This window comes from Coffea eugenioides, chromosome 7, assembly GCF_003713205.1.
Source record: "Coffea eugenioides isolate CCC68of chromosome 7, Ceug_1.0, whole genome shotgun sequence".
Lineage (NCBI taxonomy): Eukaryota > Viridiplantae > Streptophyta > Magnoliopsida > Gentianales > Rubiaceae > Coffea > Coffea eugenioides.
The window spans coordinates 33,518,872-33,543,586 of record NC_040041.1 but is presented as its reverse complement, the minus strand read 5'-3'; the positions used below and the strand labels follow the sequence as shown (position 1 = coordinate 33,543,586).

The following is a 24,715-nucleotide window of genomic DNA, read 5'->3' as shown; positions in this document are numbered from 1 at the left end:
CCAATATCAAATAATTTATTTGATATTTATAGATGAGATTAAGGAAAAAAAAAAGAGATTAAGTATGAAAAAAGAAACCTGAAAAAAAAATTTGACCAGGGAAAAAAAAAAGAAAAAAAATGTATGAAGCTAAAGGTGTGAATCCTGGAATCTCAAAGATGTGCTTAGATGCCAAAAAAAAAAGAGCGCCAGTCTGAAATCTGAAAGAGGCGCGAGGCGGGTGGCTGAAATCTCTACAAAACGACGTCGTTTTTGGTTGTTCACACACAAACAAAAGTCTCGCCGCTTCTCTCTTCCAACACTTAGACAAATTTCATTCTCAGTCTTTCCTTCCTATGGTGAACTAACCCTTCCTTCCCGTAGATTCGAAATGCCGCTCGCCACCGTTAGCCGCTGAAGTCCGCCGCTATCCACCACCATCAGCAGCTGAAGTTTGCCGCTACCCAGCAACTTGAGCTTTATTCTTCAGCCTTTCCTTCACCACTGACGATGACCCTTTCTCCCCTCCATTGACCCGCAACCGTGTCGAAATGCCGCTCACCACCGTTAACCGCTGAAGTCCGCCGCTATCCACCACCATCAGCCACTGAAGTCCGAGCTATCCAGCACCATAATTTATTCTTCAGCATTTCCTTCACCACTGACGATAGCCCTTTCTCCCCTCTATTGACCCGCAACCGCGTCGAGCTCTTTAGCACCAGCAAATCCAAGGCAATTGGGGAAAGCTATACATTTCTTAGGTAAGTTCAACTGAAGTTTGTTCTTTGTTCTTCATTTCCTTGCCATTTTCGAACCTACATTTTAATTTTCCCCTGTTTTTGTTAGCTCATTATCCAATGGCTTCTGTCCTACCCCCGAAAGGCTTCATTTCCTTGCCATTATTCGAGGCAATTTGGGCTTCTGAAATGTTGCATTTTACATATTACTTTTCTTGATATATGATACTGATTTCATGGCTTTTCATATGAATTTTCATATTACTTTTATGGCTGCTTTTCATATGACTTGTAGCCTTAATTTTTGAAAAGGCTAGTTAACAAATTATTCTCTTTAGTTTGATATTAGAAAAGTATTTTGTACTAAAGGCTGATGTGTCTATATCTAGGACATGGATAAAACTTGGATGAAGATTAGCAATAGGAAGGACAAGGCTTATGAACTCGGAGTAAAAAGTTTCCTCAAGTTTGCATATTCTCAAAAAGTTGAAAATCAGAAAATCCCATGCCCATGTACACAATGCAATAATTTTTGTAACCAAACTAAAACAGTTGTGGAGGATCATTTATTGACTCAAGGCATTCGTAAAAGCTACACAAGATGGATACACCATGGGGAACAATTTCGACACCAAAATTGTAGGGATAGTACTGAACATGGGGATGGAGAGGAGGATAGTGATACTGAAGATTTAAATGACATGTTGCACGACATTGGGACAGCACAATGGGGGGACAATTGGGCTGGTAGGGAAGAATCAACGGATGATAGTCTAAATGCGAATCATAGTGACACAGATAACTTTCTTAAATTGTTAGAAGATGCAAAAAAGGAGCTGTATCCAGGGAATCATTTTTACTCAAAGCTATCCTTTGTAGTCACTTTGCTCCATTTGAAAACAATGAGCGGGTGGACTATAAAGTCCTTCAATGCATTGCTGGAAATTTTTAGGCATGCACTACCTCCTGAAGCCACAGTTCCCAAGTCTTTTGCTGATGCTAAGAAGCTCATTCGAGACTTAGGTTTTAAATCTGAAAAAATCCATGCTTGTGTCAATGATTGTGTTCTCTTCCGCAAGGAAAATGAAAATTTTGACACTTGTCCAAATCTAAATTGTAAAGAACCTCGCTACAAGATGGCAGGTTCAAGAGTTCAACGCAAAGTTTTGCGTTACTTTCCTTTGAAGCCTAGGCTGCAACGATTATATACCCACAAAGAAATAGCTTCAGATATGAGATGGCATAAAGAAAAGTGTGTGCATGATGATAACATCATGCGGCATCCAGCAGACAGTGAAGCATGGAAACACTTTGATAGGTTGCATCCGGACTTCGCCGTTGATCCTAGAAATGTGAGGTTAGGTCTTGCAACTGATGGTTTCAATCCTTTTGGGACCATGAGTAGTGCTTATAGCATCTGGCCTATTTATCTAGTGCCATACAATCTGTCCCCTTGGAAGTGTATGAGAGATCCTTTCTTTTTCCTATCAATGCTAATTCCTGGGCCTAAATCCCCGGGAAATGAGATTGATGTTTACATGGAGACTCTAATAGATGAACTGAATGAAATGTGGCTTGGTGTTGAAACATATGATGCATATAGTGGCAAGAAATTTGACCTCCGGGCAGCTTTACTATGGACTATAAATGATTTTCCAGCTTATGCAATGCTGTCCGGATGGAGTACGAAAGGGTATCAAGCATGTCCTATTTGCATGGTTGAGACAACTTGCGTACATTTACCACACCGAAAAAAGTTGTGTTACACAGGTCATCGCCGCTTCTTACCCATTGACCATTCTTGGCGGCGAGAAAAAAAACCTTTCAATGGCAATGTGGACTTTAGGAATCCTGTTGCACCTTTATCTGGAAATGAAATTTTGGATCAGGTGCAAAATATGGAGGTAAATTTTGGGAAGACCAAGGCGCAATCCAATGCAAAGAAATGCAAGCGTTCTAAGAGTGGTTTGAACTGGACAAAGAAAAGTTGTTTCTTTGAGTTACCATATTGGGCAGACCTCCTTCTTAGGCATAATTTGGATTTAATGCATGTGTCAAAAAATGTCTCAGAGACTGTCATTGCCACAATTATGGATATTGAAAACAAAACCAAAGACCACTGGTTGTGTCATCAAGATTTGAAGGATTTGGGTTTGAAAAAAGAGCTACATTTGATTCCAAATGGCGACTCTTATATCATGCCACATGCCTGTTATAGCCTAACCAAGGAGGAGAAAAAAAAAGTATGTGAGTTCTTGAATTCTGTCAAATATCCAGATGGGTTTGCCTCAAACATTTGCCGATGTATAAAGAATGGCTAGTTTCAAATTTCTGGAATGAAAAGTCATGACTTCCACATTTTTATACAAAGGCTACTCCCACTTGCAATCCGTGGAAGTTTAACAAAAGAAGTTCGGCAAGTGCTATTCGAGTTAAGTGAATTCTTCAAAAAATTATGTGCTAGAACATTACATAGAGAGGTTCTGGAGGAGTTAGGCCAAAAAATTGCAGTCATCTTATGTAAATTAGAGAGGTTGTTCCCTCCAGCTTTCTTCGATATAATGATGCACTTGATGGTTCACTTGCCTGCTGAAGCTATCCTTGGCGGTCCAGCTCAATATCATTGGATGTTCCCATTTGAGAGGTAGAGAGTGGTACATATAGCCTTGTAAGTTTTTTTTTTTATTAAAGACCACTGCAATCTTCTAATTTCTTTTATTTTCCTTTGAGAAAGACATATGGCAGTGCTGAAAAGTTATGTTGGGAATAAGGCCCGGCCAGAGGGATGCATTGCTGAGTGGTACATAGATAAAGAATGCTTGACATTCTGCTCTATGTACCTAGACAATATTGATACGATATTCAACAAGCCTGAACGAAACAATGATAGGGGATATAATACTGGTGAATTGTCCATTTTTTCATGCTCTGGTCGTCCATTTGGAGGGCCCAAAAGGGGCAATTTCCTTGACTCAGAGTTGGAAAAAATTCATACATTTATATTGAACAATTGTGATGAGCTTGAGGACTATATAAAGTAAGCTTTTAATGTTAATTAAAGCTTGTACCTTTGTTCTATAGTTTGATATGTTCAAAGGCAAATTTATACAAGGTGATTGTTTTTGTCTATAGTGCGCATAAAATGGAGTTGGAGGCAGAGAGTGCTGAAAATGTGGACCAAAGGCACGATAGAGAATTTGCAAAATGGGTTAAACAGCGTGTATGTTTGTAGTGTCATTTGGACAGCCTACTTTTTTTTATCTCTAATACAATAAATTACTGATTTAGGTGAAATTGTCCTTACTAGGTTATGTATGGCAGCGAGGCTTCCAATGGCGAGCTTCGAGCATTAGCATTTGGGCTAGACAACCGAGTTTGCATGTATACGGGCTGCATGGTTAATGGGTATAGGTTTCACACGAAAAATCGGGAAAGGCAAAGAAAGACTCAAAACAGTGGTATTGTAGTTAGAGGTGAGCATGGTAACAATATGATCGATTTTTATGGTGTGATACAACAAATTATTGAAGTAAGATACTGGCTCGGGAAAAAAAAGGTTATAGTATTCAAGTGTGACTGGTGGAAGACCGATGATAGTGCTGGGATGCAAGTGGACAAAGAATGGGGTATCACAAGTGTCAATTCGTCCAGAAAATGGTATGAAGACCAACCATATATCCTCCCTCAACATGTCCAACAAGTCTTTTATCTTGAAGACGTGAAACTAGGCAAAAACTGGTTTGTCGTCAAGAGGTTCAGTCCAAGGCACTTGTATGATGTTCCTGAAGATTTAGAAAAAGAACCAATGGTTGAGGAAATATATCAAGAAGAAGCAACTGGGGATTTCACTATTATAATAGACCTCGACAATCCACCATTACTTTCAAGAGAAGACAATGAGATACCGAAGGCTGTACCTTCATCCATTGTACATGCTGACAAGTCAAAAAATAGCTCAAATGGCACCTTTGAAGACTTCATTAATGATGATGATGAAGTGAATGAACATGAGTCTAACAATGAGGAAGACGAAGAGGAGATTCTTAGTGATAATGACATCGATTCGGAATAGGTGAAATTGATGAGGACTACATGAAACTAAATTTAATCTCTTTAACTCCGGCTAACTAGTTTTTATTCCTAAATTATACTATGCTGTAACACTAATTTCTTGTTACTTTTAGATGGCTGGACCAGGAAAGCGAGGCCAAATGTTGCAGAGAAAAGCTCAAGGTGCACAACAGCCTGCAATACCTAATTCAGTTGGAAGCAATCAACCAAGAAGTGCATCCAAGAGTGTATCCTCAGAGAATGCAATATATGTCACTCCAACTTCTTCACCTAGAGAAATTGCTAGTAAGAGTAGGATGATACACCCTCAGATATCTGAGTCTCGTGCATCCAGAGAAAATGAGACTATTCCAGTTTCGGATGAGCAAGAAAATGGTAAGTTAGACTTCATTTTCACGGTTGAAATTAAAAACCAAGTTTCTATTTCATGACTGACTTTGTTAATGTGGTCAAAGTAATGTATGGACTGATATTTGTTAATAGCTATGCTGCTGTCAGCAAGAAGAAGAGGACGTACACGAAATCTATCATTATAAAAAAAAAAGGGAGGCTAATGAGACGCTCACCATTGAAATTGATGATTGTATTCGGCGGATTGTTGGGAAGGATTCTCAATACTTCATCACAGAAGGGGGTTGTGTTGTTAGGAAGGCTGCTAGGCTTAATGTTCCAAAGTGGTCCCATCTCAATCCCGGTGACCGAGAAGGCATTTACAGCACGGTTACGGTATTTGTTGACCTGCTAATACTCTAATTTCATCCAGAAAGTATGAGAGATTTTATTGCTTTAGATTTGCTTGGTTTTAAGTAGATTGCACTGTTATTGTAGGATGACTTTCGATTTCCAGAGCACATCACCTCAAAAATTGCTATTAATAGGCAGTTAAACACACAATATTGAAACCATCGATATCGGCTTCACAAGTATTTCCAGAGTTTTGAATCAAGGCAAGAAGCATTGAGGCAAGTTCCTGAAGGTGTGAGTGAAGAAGATTGGAAGTGGCTGGTCAGCTACTTTGAAAATGATGAATTTAAGGTTAGCTTGTCAAAACAACCTATCCTTTTATTAAATTTCAGATTTCACTTCACAAATTTGCTAATCTTTGTCAGTTAAAATTTTCACTAATTTGTGGCAGAAAATTAGTGAACGTAACAAGCAAAATCGTGCCAAAAATGACTGCCACACTACTGTTGGCACAAAATCACTTGCAAGAGTTGTTAAGGAAAAGGTAATCTGAAACCCAGCCAACACTTGTACATGTACATCCTTTTTGTCATATGACTGAAAATGAAAAAATTGAAAATTTGGACAGAAAAGGAAAGAAGATGTCGAGCTTTCAGAGATAGACATGTTTGAGTTAAGTCGAAAGTCAAAGGAGTCAGGGGGGCTGGTAAATGACAAAGCAAAAGAGACCTTGGTGAGCTGTTTCACTTGGATAATGGATTTTTAAATTATTGACATCCATTCCAGCTACATAATGATCATATTTTTTACTTTCCTAGGACAAAATGAGGGAATTGCAGGCTACAACTTCAATGACTAGCAAGGAAATATGCGAGCAAGAACTTGGTTACATACCTGGACACATCCGCGGTCATAGTGCAACCAAGAAGCAAGCTGCTGAGGTAGAACGCTGGAGGCATGAGATTGAGGACAGCCGAAAAAGAGCAGATGAAGCAGAAAAACGAGTTGCAGAAGTAACTCAACAATTCGCTGCTCAGCAAGAGTTGATTAAGACCTTGCAACAGCAACAAACAGAAACAAGAAGCCTGTATGATGAGTTAGCTAACCAGCTGAAAGACTTGCGCAAATAAGCAACTTCTGTGTCAGGTATAAATAAATTGTTTGCTCTTCATAGTTATTACAATTGAGGCACTTGAATTCTGGTTCTACAAAATAGAGATTCATTTTTAATACAATTGCGTTGCTTGATGTCAATTTAGTTGCTTGATGGCACTTGAAATCTGGTTCCACCAAATTTGATTCCTGTTTAATGCAATTGAGTTGCTTGAGGCTGATTTAGGTGCTTGAAATCTTGTTCATGTTTAATTACAGCCATTGAGGTGCTGGATGTTGCAACCAAAACTTTAGTGTTTTTAAAGCAAAGGTGTTTGAACGTTGGGATGTATTCCACTTTTTTCTTTGTCGAACTCATCTAAATTTTTCTGTATCAGAATTTTTTTTTGTGCTAAGGAAAAAGAGGCACCTGTGATTGTGTGTGTGTGTGTGTTTTTTTTTCTTGATATACTGTGTGGTTCACGATCATCTAGGCTCTCAATGATTTTAGGATTTTATTGTTGTTATTGTTATTGTTATTGCACATATATTTGTGAACATGCAGATATTTATTGTGTTTGTATTGTTATTCTATATTTCACAGAATATACATTCAATGTCTTATTTGCTATAATTTCACTTTATTTTTGTGTTAAGCAATTTACTTAGATTGCTATAATTTCAAATTAGAGTGACATTAGTTTTTATAATATGGTGCCTATCTAGAAGTGTAGTTCTAGTTTTAACACTAGTGCTCATTGCTTCAATTTTGGTAACGTGTAGGTTCTAACACGATTCCTAAGAAGAAGAAGCCAGTCATTGCTGTGAAGATGGTTTTTGATTTGAAGACTACAAGGCATATCGTGCTCATGTTTTGTTCTAGATGGGAATCGTGCTCATATTTTTGTATAGAACTTTACTACTCTCTATTGTGGATGGGAAATCGTACTAGTATTGTAACTGAATGGCTTATTTTGGATGGTGCATGGTTTATGACTCATTTGAGGCAACATTTATATATATGTGTATTTGGGTTGATTTTCTATTGGAAATGAATGTTGGCTTTCTTTTCGTATGTTGGCTTTTTTTTTCTCCTTGCTACTCAATGAACGTTTTGTGATTGTTGGCAGCTATGTTGCGTAATTAACATTGGATTATTGTTTTTACAAAAAAAATAAATGACAATAAAAAAGTTGTCACTGCCAACAAGTTTCACTAGTGACACCAGAAAGTCGTCACTTTTTATGGATGGAAAACAATGACAACAAAAGTCGTCACTGAACGGAAGCATAATGTGACAACTCCAAGGATTGACTATGACAAGAATTTAGCCAGCTTAGTGACAATAAAAGTCGTCACACAATGTACAACAATGAGTGACGACAAGAGTCATCACAAAAGCGAAATCGTTTGTGACGACTTTCAACAGTCGTCACATGGACCCCCTTTTGTGACATAGAACTAGTGACAGCTCTGTGACAGCAGTAAAAGTCGTCACTGACTTTTTTTGTGACGACTTCTGAATTTTTAGTGACGACTTTCGCCTGTCACAGAAACGCAATTTTCTTGTAGTGCCATAAAGAGCTGATATGTTATGGGTAATTTCTTTTTTTTTTTTTTACTTTCACGTATTAAATTTATATTAAATACAAAACCTACTAGTTTTCCTTTCGTAAAAATATTAGTATATCACTTTTTAAATTTTACTTACAAACATTTATGTATTTAACATAAATTATATGATTCAGAGTAAAATGCCTATAAATAACTAGTACTTTATTCATATAATAGAAGAAACCCGTAAAGAGCTAGTAAAAAGTGGGTAATTTCTTTTTTTACTTTCACGTATTTAATTTATGTTAAATACAAAAACCTACTAGTTTTCCTTTCGTAATAATATTAGTGTAACACTTTTTGAATTTCACTTATAAATATTTATGTATTTAATATAAATTAAATGATCCAATGTAAAATGCTCATAAATAACTAGTACTTTATTCATATAATGGAAGAAACTCGTAAAGAACTAGTATGTTATGGACAATTGTTTTTACTTTCAAATACTTCATTTATATTAAATACAAAACATGCTAGTTTTCCTTTGGTAAAAATATTTGTGTAACAGCTTTTGAATTTTATTTGCAAATATTTATGTATTTAACATAAATTAAATGATTCAGAATAAAATGCCTATAAAAACTTGACACTTGGTTCATGTAATAGAGAAAAGCCATAAAGAATTGATACTTTATGCGATATTTCTTTTTTAAAATATATTTAATTTCTTTTAAATAGATAACCTACTTGTTTTTTTCATTTTACTTGAATTTTACTTAAAAACATTTATATTTTACTTAAAAACAGCTAATATAATCTAACACTTTTTGAATTTTACTTAAAAACATTTATATATTTATTATAAATTGAATGTTTGAGAATAAAATGTCCACAAAAAGCTAGTGTTTTAAATAGGTAATGCCCGTTAAGTAAGAACTTAAAATAATACCAAAATGGACAACTTGTTCAAGGAATTGTGTAATGTCCACAAAAAGCTGACTTGTGTTGGTTATAAATTGATATTTGGACATCTGTTAATAGCCATGTGGTCTTCACCATCCAAATTGAATAACTTCCCGTTTTTTGACTAAATGTGACAAAAAATCTTTAATTCATGTACTCAATGTGTTCTGACAAAAAGTTTGGGGACCAAATGTGTCTTTGTCACAAAGTTTGGGGATGAAAAGTGAATTTTTCCCTTTAAGTTTGCATTCTACCAGAGTACCAAAATAAAAGAAATGGGTTGAAACCAGGAAAGAGGAGGATTCATGGGGTGTAATAAAGAGAACTTGTTGCAAATGGAAGACGTGATAAGATAGAAAAGGTATGAAAAGGTAGTTTAGATGTTTATTTGTGTCATATTGGAAAACTTTTTGTGATTTGTTTTCTTTCTCCAATTGTGTTGTTTCTCGGCTTAGCGAGGCAACACAACAAAATAAACCAAATCCTCTAGCTAATTTGGACAACTCTTCTAGTCTTCTGTCCTCAACAAGAAAATACAGCTAATTGACCAAGCCAAATCCAAACGCTACTGGGACTGAACGTCCAGCTTCAGATGATCTAAAAAAGCAAAAGAAAAGATATTATTGCTAGCAAGTCTCCACTAACCAAACTCATTGTTGGACTTTCTTGTGAATAGATACTAATAGCAAGCTTGGACCATTAGTTAGACTACGTTTGATAAAACTGAAATATGAAAACTGAAATCTGAATCCATTAAACTATTAAATTGTTAAGTATTAAATTTAATATATTTGAGTGTATATCATATTCAGTAATAAGTAAATAGCTTATCACTTATTTTTTTGGAGCAAGTTTTGCCTGAAAAATTTAGTACTACTTAATTAATTCAGATGTTCGATTTTGAGTTATCAAACGCATCCAAACATATTAAGATCTGAATCCATTAAATTTAAATACTGAATTAGGTTATCAAACAACTGGCTTTAGTATATCAACAGAGATTCGAGAGGCCCTAGGCCCCAATTTAAGAGAGATTTTTGAGAAGTGCCAACCAAAAGCACTAGTTAGTAGCTTATTTGGACCTTTCAGGTTGTTGAGCCTTTTGTTTTATTTAGGCTTTTTTGTGTTTTTAGTATTTAGTACTCTAAAACTTATGATTTTGTACTCTCTTTTTCATAGTGAATTTACTGCTTTTTTACTTGTGACATAGGTCAATTGTCCAAACAACATAATTCTTGACTGTTATATTTATTTTTGCTTTATTATTATATTTTGAAGTTTCCAAAAACTCTTTCATCAATTTTCCGGATGACAACTCAAGATGGAGGCTATTTTTAGTTCATGCTAGAGTTAATTCAGTGCTACAGGAAATTGAGAAAAAGTCCATTGAGGGATTTGTGGAGAAGATGAAACAAGATTACTATATTCACGATTTCAACTTGTTGAGATCTGCTGAGACTTTTGTGATTTTGGCCGATTGGAATCTATTGGGGCTTTTGTGGCTTTGATCCATTAGAATTCGTTGTGGCTTTTAGGATGCTGGCCTATTAGGATCCGTTGAAACTTTCATACAAAAGGTGAAGCATGGTTGCCAACTTATCGATGTTGGATATAAAAGGTGGAAATTTGTTGTGTTTGCCTTTGTAAACCATATTGAAAATTTTACAAAGACATCTCTCCTCTTAGTGGCTATAAATATTGTGGATTTAAATGAGTTCAAATGCATCAAGGCACCGCTCAAGGACCCTAAGCCCCAATTCAAGAGAGAAGTTTTTGAAAGGTACCAAACAAAGAGAGCTAGTTAGTGGACTATTTGGACCTCTTAGGTTGTTGAGTCTTTTGTTATATTTAGATTCTCTTGTGTTTCTAGAATTTAGTGCTTTTAGACCTAGGATTTCTTTTCTAGAGCTTGGTACTCTTTCTTTTATACTCTCTTTTTTTATAGTGAATCTGCTACTCTTTCGCCTATAAATGTAGATTAGTTGGCCGAGCCACATAATTCTTATGTCTCTCTTTCTATTTATTTTTTCTTTATTATTGTCTTTCGGGGTTGTCAAAAAACCTTTTCATCAATTTCCTAGGATCAAGCCTTACAGAAACTCTTTTAGCTCATGACTTTGTAAATTGAAATGGACAATACAATTCAAAAACAAGAGGAAAAGATGGTGAACTGAGAGAAAATTGCGCTAGAAGAACTTGAGAAATTGTGACAGCAACTTAGACCGACTTCCTCACCCACTAACCCCTTTATTGATGCATCATTTACTCATCCAACCCCCGTTTCAAACCAATTGTAACTTACAACTCTACCTGGCTTCCAGCAATTGACGCAGTAACTAATTGTAACTAATTTACAGCTAAGTAGCTAAATTGTCATGCGGAGTCAGCATTCAATTAACTCCAACTAATTGCTAAGTAACTAAGGCTTGCTGACACAGTAACGGAGTTAGCTTGCTAAGATCTTACAAAATCTCAATGATATTTTTGAGAACTTTTTTATTTTAGGATGAAAATATAATGTATTTTAGGGTATATCTCACTCAAGTGTTATTTCAATATATAAACTAAAGTATCCTACGTTTGAATGTCGGTTGAAGACTTGTGGGTTCCTATCCCCCGACTTCTGGAGATAAACTCGCTTCACAAAGTCTCCATACCAAGAGTTCACCGATTTGCTGTCAGCTAAGCCCACTGCGAAAATTGCCTATGTAGACGATTCTGCTCCTAAGAGGGTTGCTAGGTGTTTATGAAATACTAGATAAACTATTTGAATTTTGGTCTTTCTTTTGAGTACTGCCGATGTGTTCTGTTTCTTGATAAAAAAAAAAAAAAGTCCTACTCCAATAACAAAAATACGTGAAAAGCCCTAAACAAACTCAACTATGTATATGGTTGCGATAAGGATCCATAGATGGGCTTCAAATCCTCTGTCCCCAAACTCCCCTTGTCCCTCTATCCCCTATCCCACATCCTGCCACATGTCTACTTAAATTTTTAAGAACAAAGACGGGACAACTCGACCATGCTGCAAGTACAAGGCCATCCTGATTTGTGAGGATGAGGATGATTTACCTATTTCTATTATTCTGTGAGAAAGAAGAATCCATAAAATATCATTTAATGTGATAGACATATGGCATGATGTGGGATAGGGAACAGGGGGACAGGGGAAGTTTGGAGACACGAGGATTTGAAACCATTAGGCATTAGTGAAGACCATGGATTCAGAGAGCATATTTTAGATAGAGGGCAATGGTTACGATTCAAGATAGGCAACTACAGATCTGCTTATAGATCTTCAGTAGGATGCTGGCATCGATTTCTTCTCTTCTTTCCTTGTCAACACAAATACAACTAATGACAACAGTTATAATTCTAATAAAATTAAATAAAAAAAATACTATGACTACCCAAACACAGAACCCTAGTCAGTTTCGAGAGTAATTTGTATGGTGTCCTACCAAACGATGCAAGTTTCAATCAATTTAGCCTTTGTGCGAAAATTTTCTAGTGCTGGTGGTTGTATTGGTGATAGACCAAGAAAGATCTCTGCTCCTCTGGATCTGCCAAACTCGTTCAACACCTCGGGTGTTGTGACTGCCTCACCGATTTCCATATATTCTTGGCCCTAGTGATCGGACTTTTCCGTTACACCAAATTTTAAAAACATAAATACTCCATTTTCTGTAAATATACAAATGATTTATTGAGTACAAGATATTAAATGTCAATGTAGTTTTTGAACTCCTCTATTGTTTAGACTATCACAAATAAAGCACATAAATTTACTCTACTAACAAGTAATAAAAGTAGTAAAAATAACAATAAAAATTTGTTTAGGATTATGGAATCCCTAACTACTCTTGCAAGTAAAAACAAATCATCCATTACTATATATACATCTTCTTGACTTTCTTGAAAGAGGACAATCTGCACATAACTACCTTAAGGATTCTCGTCGAATAACTTTTGTATCCCTGCATTCATTCCTAAATTGTGTTGCATTCGTTTCTTTCCAAGTGCACTCAATAGGAGCTGCCAACAAAGCTCTTCCTTGTTTTAGCAAGAGATTTGCCTTTCAAATTAATTCCAATCCAATCAATCAAATTGCTCCTATCGGTGCCGTCATACAGCACATTTGGATTCGAAATAACTCCAAATACTATTAGTAATAGATCAGTCAAAAAAACAAATGACTGTGGTCTTCAATGTGAGCTTTTTATCTTCAATAGTTTTTTCTTTTCGCTTCTCAATTTTGCTGAACATATTAGCTCTTGCTTGTCTGGAGCCTGCAGCACAGGATTTGGATCAATACTTATGGTCTAAATATATTCCAGCAGGATACTTACACAGTCAAGCTCAATTATTTCTGTGTTTCATTGTTTTCTTCCAGTGCCAACTTCCAAATAGTTAGCTTACTATAAAGATAAAACTCAGGAAGGGCTCAAAGACATGCAGACTTGAAAGTATTTGGTTAGAATTTAAAGTTACACTATTAAGATGTCAAATATATCGTTTAAAGTTATTGAACTCAACATAACAAAATTACTTTCTTGCATTGAATCAATCTGAATAAAGCGAAAATTTCCAAGCTCATCTATTAGAGTGGACAAAAAATTAGAAGGGATTTGCAATTTTCACCCTCGAAGTGTCATCAATTTTTGGTTTGCACCATCCTAAACTATTACTTGTAGCACTTAGCAGGGAAAAGATAAGATGAACAGCAAACAAAAAGTTTAGACAGTTTACATTCATTAGACTTGTGAAAACATTGCTAAGTTGGACAATGAAAAAGCTTGTTCCTGTGTAAAGATGAAACGTTTAAAAAAAATAAGAGAGAGAGAGAGAGAGAGAGAGATTTGATCATCTTTTTGGTTTTTTTTTTTTGGATAGCATATTAATCAATTTATTTAAGGTACACGATAAGCAATTTAATATTTTCATATAGAAATTAGGACAGAAAATCCCAATCACTTAACGTAAACTATAAGCAATTTAACAATTGTGTAAAAGAATTTTCTGGAATAACTTAGATTACTCATGTAAAATTCACTTCACTTTGTGCTCCATCTGGTTCCGTGGTTAGCGTGCTCAGAGTGGGTTGAGGCACCCTTTCCCAGACTGCAGGGGTATTAATCAGGCCAGAGGTCCGGATACCCGATGTGTCATAAATAAAAAAAAAAAAAAAAAAAAGAAGCCGAGAAAGTGGCAACAAATGTAGTAAACCTACAAAAACAACTTAAGCTCGTTAGCCAAATCATCAAAGTAAATATTACTGCTTGTAAACAATTGTTAATTGATTTTCTGGTCAATTTTAGGACAGACACTTTTATCTGTTCCTTTAAAATCTTGGTGTAAAAATACATTGAGAACATCTTTTCCTACTAGAATCTTTCTTTATATATTAGTCGACTTATTTAACTATGATCCCCCGAATCCTCCTTCCAAAGCCTGTCCAATACGAAGGCTACTTTTCTGACTCTCATCTAATCTTTCTTTATTTTCTTGCTTCTAAAAATTCTTTCTTTATTTCAAAATTACCTTTAATTCAATGTTCAATTATAAAAACTTAGGCTAGTATTACTCAACATATCTCTTTTTTTCAAGCAACGATAATATTTGTATAACCTAATCTACTGTGTAAGAAACTAACAGATATACAGACCTGATTAGAGTAAAGTGGTGCTCTGACACCTCCTTTAAATTTGTTTCACTGCAGATAAGGTTAAAACCTCTAACCTATAGGTCAAAGGGACTTGGTCCCTTTTGGTGTATTACTAAACATACTCGTTTAACTTTTCATTCTCAGTCCAATGAATGGGGCATCAAACTACTACAAAATACATTTCACCTATCTTTTTCTAGAAAATAATAGTGAAAAGATTTTCAGCATTAAAGAGCATCTACAAAACGGTTAATAATTGACTTACCATGACAGCACAAAAAGCATCTAAGTGGTTCCTTGTCTTCATGTAAATATATATATATATATATATATGCTAACCTCTATTATTGATCATCCCAAACAAGTTCTCAATGGCTACTTTAATTTCTTCATCAAAAAGCGTTTATCATTTATGGCGCATACTATTGCTCTCTTTTTTAATTTTTACCCACTTCAACTCCATGGTGCAAGCAGACAAGAGTTGAGTTTTCAGCAATATGTTTCACTTCAGAAAAAGGTGTTCCCCACAATGTTTTGAAACTTGGACCGTTAATTAAACTGGTAAGGTGATTGGGTCAAGATTCAATTGGTCAAACCGATTCAACCCCGGTTCGATGATATTTTATATATACACACACCCACACATAAATATATATACATACACATAAACACACACACTTGCGCATAGAATAATTGTTTCAATTGTTCTAGATTATTATCCCATAGACTAATTTAAGACATCACTTAATAAAAAATTAAGTATTTTTAAACACAAATAAAGTTTTTAAATTGTAAATTCAAACAAATAAATTTATCTCAATTGTACCTACTTGGTAAAAATCTTAAATCCCACACAAACCACAACCATATTTTAAAATTAAACAAAATGCATTGAGATTTTTGAAATTAAACAAAATCTAATAGAACTACAAAAGAAAACGACAATCTTTGAGTTTGAGGCTGAGAAATATAGAGAGTTTGATTACTTTTTTAGAAATTAGGGTTGGGAGCAAAAGATTCTACTAATAAGTTTTATGATGTTAAAACATTAGGTTCAATTTTAAAAAAAAAAGATGGAAAAAATAAAAAAAATCACGATTCACAGTTCAATTTGAGTTGAACGATATGATTGATTTTTTGCGATTTTGATCGATTTTTACAAAAAGTCAATACTAGTAATGAAATGGACCGAAGACTTGACCGATTCGCAGTCTGATCAGTTGAATTGACCGACCCGATCCGATTTTCAAAACATTGGTTCCCCAAGCTTTTAAAAGGGGGCTGATCCCTCCATCAGGTCCTACAAAGGATCCTCCACCACCTCCACTGATAGAGCCACATGGGCCACATGCTTTACCCCAGGGTAGCGTATTTCCTAGGCTTTAAAGAGGGGGCCTGTCCCTCCATCAGGTCCGCCAAAGAATCCACCGCCGCCACCACCATTAGGGCCATTTGTGGATCAAAAATCCTAAATAATCAGCATTCCGGTCCATGAAACATAGGGCTTGTTTGGAAGTCCAAGTTTTTACCAAGTTTTTATTATACTAGTTTTTTAACAACTTGTGCTACAGGAACCCCAAAAACTTATCAAAGTTTTTTAACCTACACACTTAAAATATCCAAAACACAAAAAAAAAAAAAAATTCCCTTCCCCTTTTCTTCTTCTTCCTCCCCCACCACTACCTCCGTCAACTGCTCCGTCACCGGCCACCACCTCCGCCGCCGATTCCGGCGCCAATCACCTTTTCCGGTGCCGATTTGTTTTTCCTTTTTCCTTCTCCCTTTTTTTTTTCCTTTTTCCCTCTTCCCCCGCAAGTTTTTTTTTTCTCTCTACGTCTTCCCCCCTCCTCCCCAACCACCCTTCCCCTTCCCTTTTGGCAGATCTGGTCGCGAGACCAGATCGCACCGAGGGAGGGTGAGGGTGGCGGGGAAAGGGAGGATTTGCCCAAAAAAAAAATTGACGGGTGGCGGGATTCGGAGGTGGTAAACGGGAAGGGGAATAGGGGAGGGGGAAGGGGCTAAGGGGGTGGCGGGGAGGAGGAAGGTGGCGAGGGGGTGGCGGGGTAGAGGGGGAAGGTGGGCCTGTTTGGAAGTTACGGGCGGGCCTTTTTCTTAGAGGGGATGGCGGAAAGCAGGGGGAAGGGGTGGGGATGGCGGGGGAGGGGAAAGGCGGGCGAGGGGGTGGCGAGGGCGGGGCAGAAGGGGAGAAGCAAAGCAGGGGGTGGCGGGGGTGGCACTGCTGGAGGCAGAGGTAACGGGGAAGGGGAAAGAAGAAGAAGAAGAAGAAGAAAAGAGAAAGAGAAAGGAAAGAAAGAAAAAGAAAGAGAAAGAGAAAAAAAAAAAGAAAAAAAGTTTTTAACCCTAGAAAAACTTCTACAAAATTTTTCTCCTTACAAAAAACTTCTACAAAATTTTTTCAAAAACTTCTACAGTGCACTACAGTAAAATTTTAGACAAACTCCCAAAAAACTGTTCCAAACAGGCCCTTTATTAAAAACTCAAAAACTATGAATTACTAAATTCTAATTGTTTCTCAATAATTAACCATATCTAGCTCTGATACTACTTGTTGATGGTTGTTTATATTGACTTATAGGAAAAATTATCACCTATTAAATTCAAAATCATTATGGTAATAATTGAGAAATAAATTAATAGCAAAATTGTGGAAGCGTATGTGAATTTATATTGACTAATTTGTACTTGAATCTTTGGAGATTTTAGGGTAACCTTCCAAATCAACACGAATTCTCTGGTCCCTCGAGAGAGCCCTTTATTTTCTCTTTGGTATATTTCCTAGGATATCAGGAAATAGCTATTTTGCAACAATAAGAATACATACCTAAGAACCATAATCCTATTTATAGATAACTTTCATGTTATCGTTTGAATTCCTATTTCAACCTATCATAGAAATAGAAATTACCTTAGGTTTCTACAAATTAAAGGCTCACATCCAATTAGATACATTAAAGTCCAAACTATAATTGATTACTTTAATTGAACTTAATCTTATTTGACAGTCTATAATACATAAGTATTCACATATAAGTTCAATATCGGATTAAAGATCCAACATATGCACACGTGACTATTCTCAAAATTAAACATTTTCCACTCGATTTGCGGGATACAAACCTACTATGTTTGTATGTATAGGTAGGTATGTGTGTGTATGTGTGTATATATATAACAATATATGATAATATAGAAGGTAGAGTTGCCCTATGAATAGTATTTTTTTTGTCAAGCAATTGTCCCGTAATTCTTACTAAATGGTTGGCCCCTTTTTTTTTTTGTCAATTGGGCCGTTTCATTCAGTTCTGGCTGCTGCTTCTTCTCCGTGGATAGATGTGTTTCCTTCAATTTTTATCCTCCTATTGTCCTTTTTGTCCTCTCCTACTGGTTTTACTGTAATTTTAGGGTATTATGTGTCTTAACAATTATCCAAATGGCCAATTATAATACAATTATAACCAATTTTCTACCCTCCTTTTGTCATTCCACTTTTTCCATTTTAGTGGTTTGGAACTCCTTCCTGTAGCCAACCAGCCACAAGTTTTTGACTCTGAATTTGTTATGACTTCTCTCTTGTCCCTTTCCTCATCTTGTTTCTCATTCCTGTAGCCAACCAGCCACAAGTTTTTGACTTTGAATTTGTTATGACTTCTCTCTTGTCTCTTTCCTCATCTTGTTTGTCATCTAGGCTACTCCTTTTGTTTATCTCAATAAGATAGATAAAATTATTTTTGAGTCAAACTCCCATCTCCTCTTCCTTTTCGAGATCTTCTTAAAATTGTAGAGGAGGATAGGAGGGGAAAGTTAACTGTTACAATGTAAATTCTTATATTTTGTTTATATAAAGCTCATCAATTCTCCACCAAAAAAAAAAACCTAGCTATGTAGGATTTGCATTCAACGTTTTTGAATAGACTTTAATGAGTGTCATAAGGATTAAATCCTCTTTAATGCTTGAACTCAGTATGTCTATAATCATGGAACTTATGTTTAATTATAAATATTTTTTTCAAATGTATTTGTTTGAAGATATGTATAAATTTTTAATCCTTTTTTTTGTTCAATTTTGTCCTATTTACTGTCCTCCATTGTCTTCGTGCTTCTTATTCTTTATCACTCTTGCACATCTTATTCCTCCAATCTCCATTTTAGTCAGCCATTTACAATAGGGAAAAAAGTCTCAGTGACCCTAGAACTTTTAGCCATGCAAAGTTTTAACCCTCCAACAATTATGAGAAAATTTTTAACCCCCAATTTATTAAAAGTACAATTTTTTCGCCCTTCTGTTAATTTTACCAGTTATGAGCAAATGAAAATAGCATCACGTGCGATGCACTAGGAAATTGCAAGGGCATTCTTGTCCAAAAGCCGCTGCTTCTCCCGTCCATCTTCAATTTCTAGTTGCAATAGAGGAAATTTCCCAAAAACTCAAACCACACACTCATAGCTCATTTCTTAATAAGGGAAAGGGAAGAAAAGTAAACCAAAGAGCAGAAATCAAGAAACGAGAATTGAACTTTTCACCTACACCATAGCAGGGGTCTGTTCCATCTTGATCGGTCTTGGAAATCATTTGTATCTTCCTCTGACTGTGTCCAAAAAACCCCACCATCTCCTCTCCTTAGCAGCCCGCACACCGTTTCAGCTATTAACAACAACAGCACTCAAATGAAAAAGGTTCCGCCTCCTTATCATCAGTAACATGCTTATCAATCTCTTTCCTTTCTTTTCTCTTCATTCTAAACTCTCTCATCTCCATCTCCAAAGACCACATTAGTTTTGTCTTCGAATTAGATTGTACCAGTAATCACTCTCCTTTTTTTCCTCAACTCAACTTTGGATTTGTTTGTGCATGTCAAGAGTTTGTTTCAATTTCCTTTACCGATCCTCAATGTGTTGTTTCTTTTTGCTTTCGGAGAAGAATTTTTGTTCTTTTATGTTAGAACAAGGTACCTCAGTGGGATAGAAAACCATTACTATGATCTCTTTCTCGTGCCAATAGGAATTTGTCTGTTTTGTATTATTCTTAAACTGAAAAGTTCGAAATCTAATTATGCAATGATACCGTTTCCCAAATCCCTAGGGATTGAAGGTGGATAGGAGAAGAAGCAAGCAAATTTTTACTTGATTAATACTCTCGCATGGACAAGAATGCCTTGTTATTTTCTCGTGCGTCGCACATGATGATGTTCTCCATCACTCATAACTATTGAAATTGATAGAAGGGTCAAGAATTTGTACTTTTACTAGATCAAGGACCAAAAGTTTTCTCATACTTATTAAAGGGCTAAAACTTTACGCGGCCAAAAGTTGGAGGGCCATTGAGACTGTTTCCCTTTACAATAATACTGCCTCATTTTCTATTTTAAATTTCTAGTATATTTGTATATAAATAAAATAAAGTTTACTTTTCCTATTATGCATGTGATTAGCTGAGTAGGGCTGGTCACTTTCTTAATTTTCAGCTAATTAATATTGGCTTTTTTTTTTTCAGTTTAGAGTAATTTAATTTCGCTTCTTTTATAATGGAGTTTTTTTTTGGGTTCTCATTTGATTGTGAAAATAAATTGTCGGAGATTGGGATCAAAAAGTTGATTGCTTTGATCAGATTGACACGTCGTTTAATTTGGGTTTGTTTGGTTACGTGCTTAATTAATGGTGATTAATTTTTAGCAATGTCAAGTTCTATGGTTTAAGTGCTTAATTGGCTTGCAGGGTCCCTTCTTTTTTGTGTCAACCATGATAAATACTCTTTTGGGAATCATTTACTTTATAATTTTCTAATTATCCTGATCCAAATGCAAAATAACATTGCCCTTAAGCATTCTATAAAAGAGCTCTCATGCAATCTATATATTATTGTCCTCATGTATTCTATATATTTCATAATTATTAACCTTTAATAAAACGATAATTCCCTAATGATGTGCATGCATTAGATAATAACAGAGATTTATACTAATAAACCCACACAATAAAACACGGAAAATATTAGTCCCCTGCGCATAGTGCAGGCCATCTCACTAGTATATATATGTGTGTGTGTGAGAGATTTTGAGAAAGATTTCAAAAGTCAAAGACCACAATATTTCTTGGTGGTAGAATCAGTTGGCAGGCCCATTCGCTGTTCTTCGAGAAAGAAATCGAGCAATCCCAGGTTATCAAATGACTTAAAGCGCTGTGGATGTTCATCATTAATCAACTCCTGAGGGATGTGTATGACCCCCTTATTGAAAGAGAACAACCCCAATGACAATCTTTTTGCATTCGCGTTCGTTAAAACTCGATGAAAACAAGGTTGTATTCTGCTGTTGCTCCATGCCTGCAGAAAAAGGCTTGATTGTCTAGATTTTTGTTTTAAAAAATAAAGACGCTTTCTAGAGGACAAAAAATATCGATTAATTAAAAAAATATAGAGGACAAAAAAGAATAACTATATCAAAATTATTTTAGAAAACAAATATAAAAGTTCTTCTACTAGAGAACAATTGTCGCTACTACAATGAGGTCATTGATATACATGTTCACGTCACATGCGATCGCATACTTATTCTTGTTTTCTTTTTCCTCTTTCTTGTGGTATGCAAGTGTTTTGTTTATTATAATAAGAGCGATTTCACCTTGCATTTTTAATGTTTCTTCGATTTATTTAATTTTGCTCCCAACCCAAAAATATTCACCTTGTTTTAGACAATGAGCTAAAAATATTTTTCAGTAAGGGCAAAAATTAACCCAAAAAAATCCCTCTAAGCAAATACTTCTAAATAAGTTACTCAAATGATCGGTAAAAAATGTTGTTGGCCAAATAAAGTCAATTTGCAACTTAATAATGGTGTTAGAATTGCTGCATAGTTGATTCTCTTCATTTATTTATTTTTCACCAAATTACTATAACAGCCATGATACTAAGAATTGTTTCACAATTCAGTGGGAGCACAAACTGTAATTCCAAACAGATTCAAAGCCTATTCTAAGCATTTTCTTTTCCTATTATGAGCATTTGCTCCCACCGTATAACAAGTAGACTCTTGACCCTTAAATTTACATCGTGAGGTGAAATTTTACTTTAAACACTTTGCACGCTAAATACATGCATGCTAATTTGGTTCAATTACTAATACTATCGATCTTTCAAGTAGTATAAATTCATGTGAAACCCTTTACCATTTACCACTAGTTGCTGAAATTGATAAGAAACCATGAACACTGCTGATACCTTAAAAGTCACGCGAGTGGATTTTTATTGTCAAAATTTCTACTTTTAGCTATTAAATTTAAGAAAGTAAGAGGATATATATAACCTACCATTGCTGCTTCTCCTGCCATAACAACAAATGATGAAGGCAAGAAATCAACAGGGATCCATTGCCCATCCTTCAATTTTACCTCCAATCCATTTTCTCGATTCTCAGTAAGAATTGTGATGAAGGTCTTATCAGTATGAGCATTAGAACTCACGGTTTTCTCGTCAACTCCATGCGATATATATCTGTTGAACCGAAGCAAGTGCATGTTTGAATCTAGGTGAGAATCACACTTCAGCTTCTCTACCCCATAGCTTTCGTAAACCATTCTAATCACCACTTCTTCCAACTCCGATATCAGATTTGCACATTCATGGATAATCCCACTAGCAATTATCCATAAAAGAAAACAAACTGAAGATTCAATTCACTTGGAATCATTTCAATACACTGCGCGTTAATTAATTGTTGGATTTACTAGTAAGAATTGATAAGATGAGGATAAATCAAGTTGTACCTGAAATTGTCATCATTTCCTTGGGGCCACACGAGCTTAGATAATTTCTTGACTTCTTCTATGTCGGTTGAATTTTCGATTCCCATACTCTCATGATTAGATGAGTCACCGTCAATGCTAAAATAACCAAATAAATCCCTATCAGAAGTGTTCTTCTTTTTTGTTTCCACGGGAAGATCGAACAGTTTTTCTAGCGCAGAAAATACTGAATCCCTCAACTTGAAAGAAACTGCATCATACACGGCAAGAAAGCAACCACACTCTTGAAGAGCGTGGCGGACTTCGTTGCGTGCCAAGGACCAGCCTTTTGTGCCATGCTGCAAATTCTCCTTGCCGAAGTTGATGACAGGAAGTTTTTGCAACTTTGGGTTATCCATGAAATTGAACTAGACGGATTTTGCAGCGCTAGGTCGATGCTTTTTCTGTGTATTGAGAAAACTACGATCTCTTCTGCTCCCATCAAGGGTGTAGGACGTGGATTTATAGCATAGGGCAAAAACTTGTGTAGGCCCGTACGGTCTGCGGTCTCACGTGAAGAAATTGAACAAGACGGAATTTGCAGCGCTAGCTCGATGCTTAGTGTATTGAGAATACGATCTCGTTTGCTCCCGTCGAGGGCGTGGAATGTGGATTAGACTTTTAGAGCGTATGACTCGAGGGCGTGGAGTGTGTTTTTTTGAAGAACCAAAAGGGACAATACGCAGCCCTCAGCTGTTGAAAGGGACAACGGAAGGGATAGTCAAGAATATCAAAATGGCTACTTTGACTGATGATATTAACGATCTCAGAGCTTTATTCCAGAAATGCTCTTTTTATTTAGATAGGAGATTGGATTATAGATGTGAACTGATTAGTGATTATGTTTTAGGCATATTTCAAGATGAGGAATGGATTAATTCTCAGTGTGTCTAACACTTTTGTATAGAGCTACTTGAGCCTTTGCTGGAATATGTGTACGTCCTTTTGCCAATCAATACAAAAACTACTTGCAGGAAAAAAAAAAAAAAGGAACAATACCAATACAAAAAGATGACTCAGGCGCAGAACTACGAATACATAAGATTACTTTATTATGTTCCATTTAGTTAAGTATTTACTCCATTAATTTGTCAATGCATCGTGCGCGTAATCTAAGCCAACACAAATTGATTCAATTAGTAAAAAGAATTCACTTTTTTAATTTTAAAAAAAAGTCGTGTATTTAAATTTTATTGTCAATGTAAATGCTGTATTTATAAGCTATCTGTAAAAATCCTTATAAACGACCTGTGATTTCAAGATATGTTTTGACTCTTGATTCATGATGATAATTAGAGTCAAATCCATTCAAATATTTTATTAAAAAAATAATAATCTAAAGATTTAACATGTGAAATTATTGAACATATCACTATCAATATGTCGTTTTTTAACGTGTCAATAACTCGTCATTTTTTTTAACATATCGTTTTTTAACGTGTCAATAACTCATTTAAATTTTCATTATGAATGAGTCATTTTGGTTTCCAAAAGCATATTATAAATGTGTTTTTTTGAAGAACCAAAAGGAACAATACCCATACAAAAAGATGACTCAGGCGCAGAGCTACGAATACATAACATTACTTTATTATGTTCCATCTAGTTAAGTTAGCACAAATCCAAGGCACAATGCTACAAAATTGAAAGCGACTGTGGGTTACTTTTTTTTTTTTAAAGGAAAAATATGTTAATGTAGGAGAGATTAACCTATTCCAGGTTAAGGGTCCACTGACCTCAATAAATAAAGCCTTCTAGTAATTCTTGAATGGATATAACGTACTTATAAAACTGTAGAAATGCATATAATTAATTAGAATTCAAGGTTTCTTGAATATTTTGTTGGAGTTACAAAATTACCCAGTAGGTTGAAAAACTTGTATCAAAATATCTTTGGTACGAGAGAATTCACAATCAAATGGTTGACAGGAACTGTTCTCAAGAAAATGTGTTAAAACTTTTGCAAACCGGAGAAAAGTTAAAATGGGATATTAAAGGGGGTTCAAAAGGAACTTCCAAAGAATCAGCAGCTAAAAGAAATACATTGCAAAACCGGAGAAAAGTTAAAATGGGATATTAAAGGGGCTTCAGAAGGAACTTCCAAAGAATCAGCAGCTAAAAGAAATACCTCAGCAAAATTTGGCATTGTTAAATGATTTTTCAAGAATAT

At 35.5% G+C, this 24,715-nt stretch overlaps 3 protein-coding genes across 3 annotated transcripts; 1 reads left to right on the top strand and 2 right to left on the bottom strand.

Moving 5' to 3' along the window:
- The first annotated feature begins 1,108 nt into the window (after positions 1-1,108).
- LOC113777267 lies at positions 1,109-3,037 on the top strand. The gene has a single exon (XM_027322302.1). The coding sequence runs from the start codon at positions 1,109-1,111 to the stop codon at positions 3,035-3,037; it is 1,929 nt and encodes a 642-aa protein (XP_027178103.1).
- Positions 3,038-20,820: 17,783 nt separating this feature from the next.
- LOC113778703 (probable 2-oxoglutarate-dependent dioxygenase AOP1) lies at positions 20,821-22,402 on the bottom strand. The gene is made up of 2 exons (XM_027324183.1): positions 22,072-22,402; positions 20,821-21,088 (listed from the first exon to the last, which is right to left on the bottom strand). The coding sequence occupies exons 1-2, from the start codon at positions 22,336-22,338 to the stop codon at positions 20,840-20,842; spliced, it is 516 nt and encodes a 171-aa protein (XP_027179984.1). The 5' UTR covers positions 22,339-22,402; the 3' UTR covers positions 20,821-20,839.
- An 85-nt stretch (positions 22,403-22,487) lies between these two features.
- On the bottom strand, positions 22,488-22,904 carry LOC113777266 (2-oxoglutarate-dependent dioxygenase AOP2-like). Its single transcript, XM_027322301.1, has one exon. The coding sequence runs from the start codon at positions 22,902-22,904 to the stop codon at positions 22,488-22,490; it is 417 nt and encodes a 138-aa protein (XP_027178102.1).
- Between the last annotated feature and the right edge of the window lie 1,811 nt (positions 22,905-24,715).

Coding starts and splice junctions, on each gene's coding strand:
- LOC113777267 (XM_027322302.1), top strand. CDS start 1,109: ATGGATAAAACTTGGATGAAGATTAGCAATAGGAAGGACAAGGCTTAT.
- LOC113778703 (XM_027324183.1), bottom strand. CDS start 22,338: ATGGTTTACGAAAGCTATGGGGTAGAGAAGCTGAAGTGTGATTCTCAC. Junction 21,089..22,071: donor TGGCAGGAGAAGCAGCAATG/GTAGGTTATATA, acceptor CTTTTTCTGCAG/GCATGGAGCAACAGCAGAAT.
- LOC113777266 (XM_027322301.1), bottom strand. CDS start 22,904: ATGGATAACCCAAAGTTGCAAAAACTTCCTGTCATCAACTTCGGCAAG.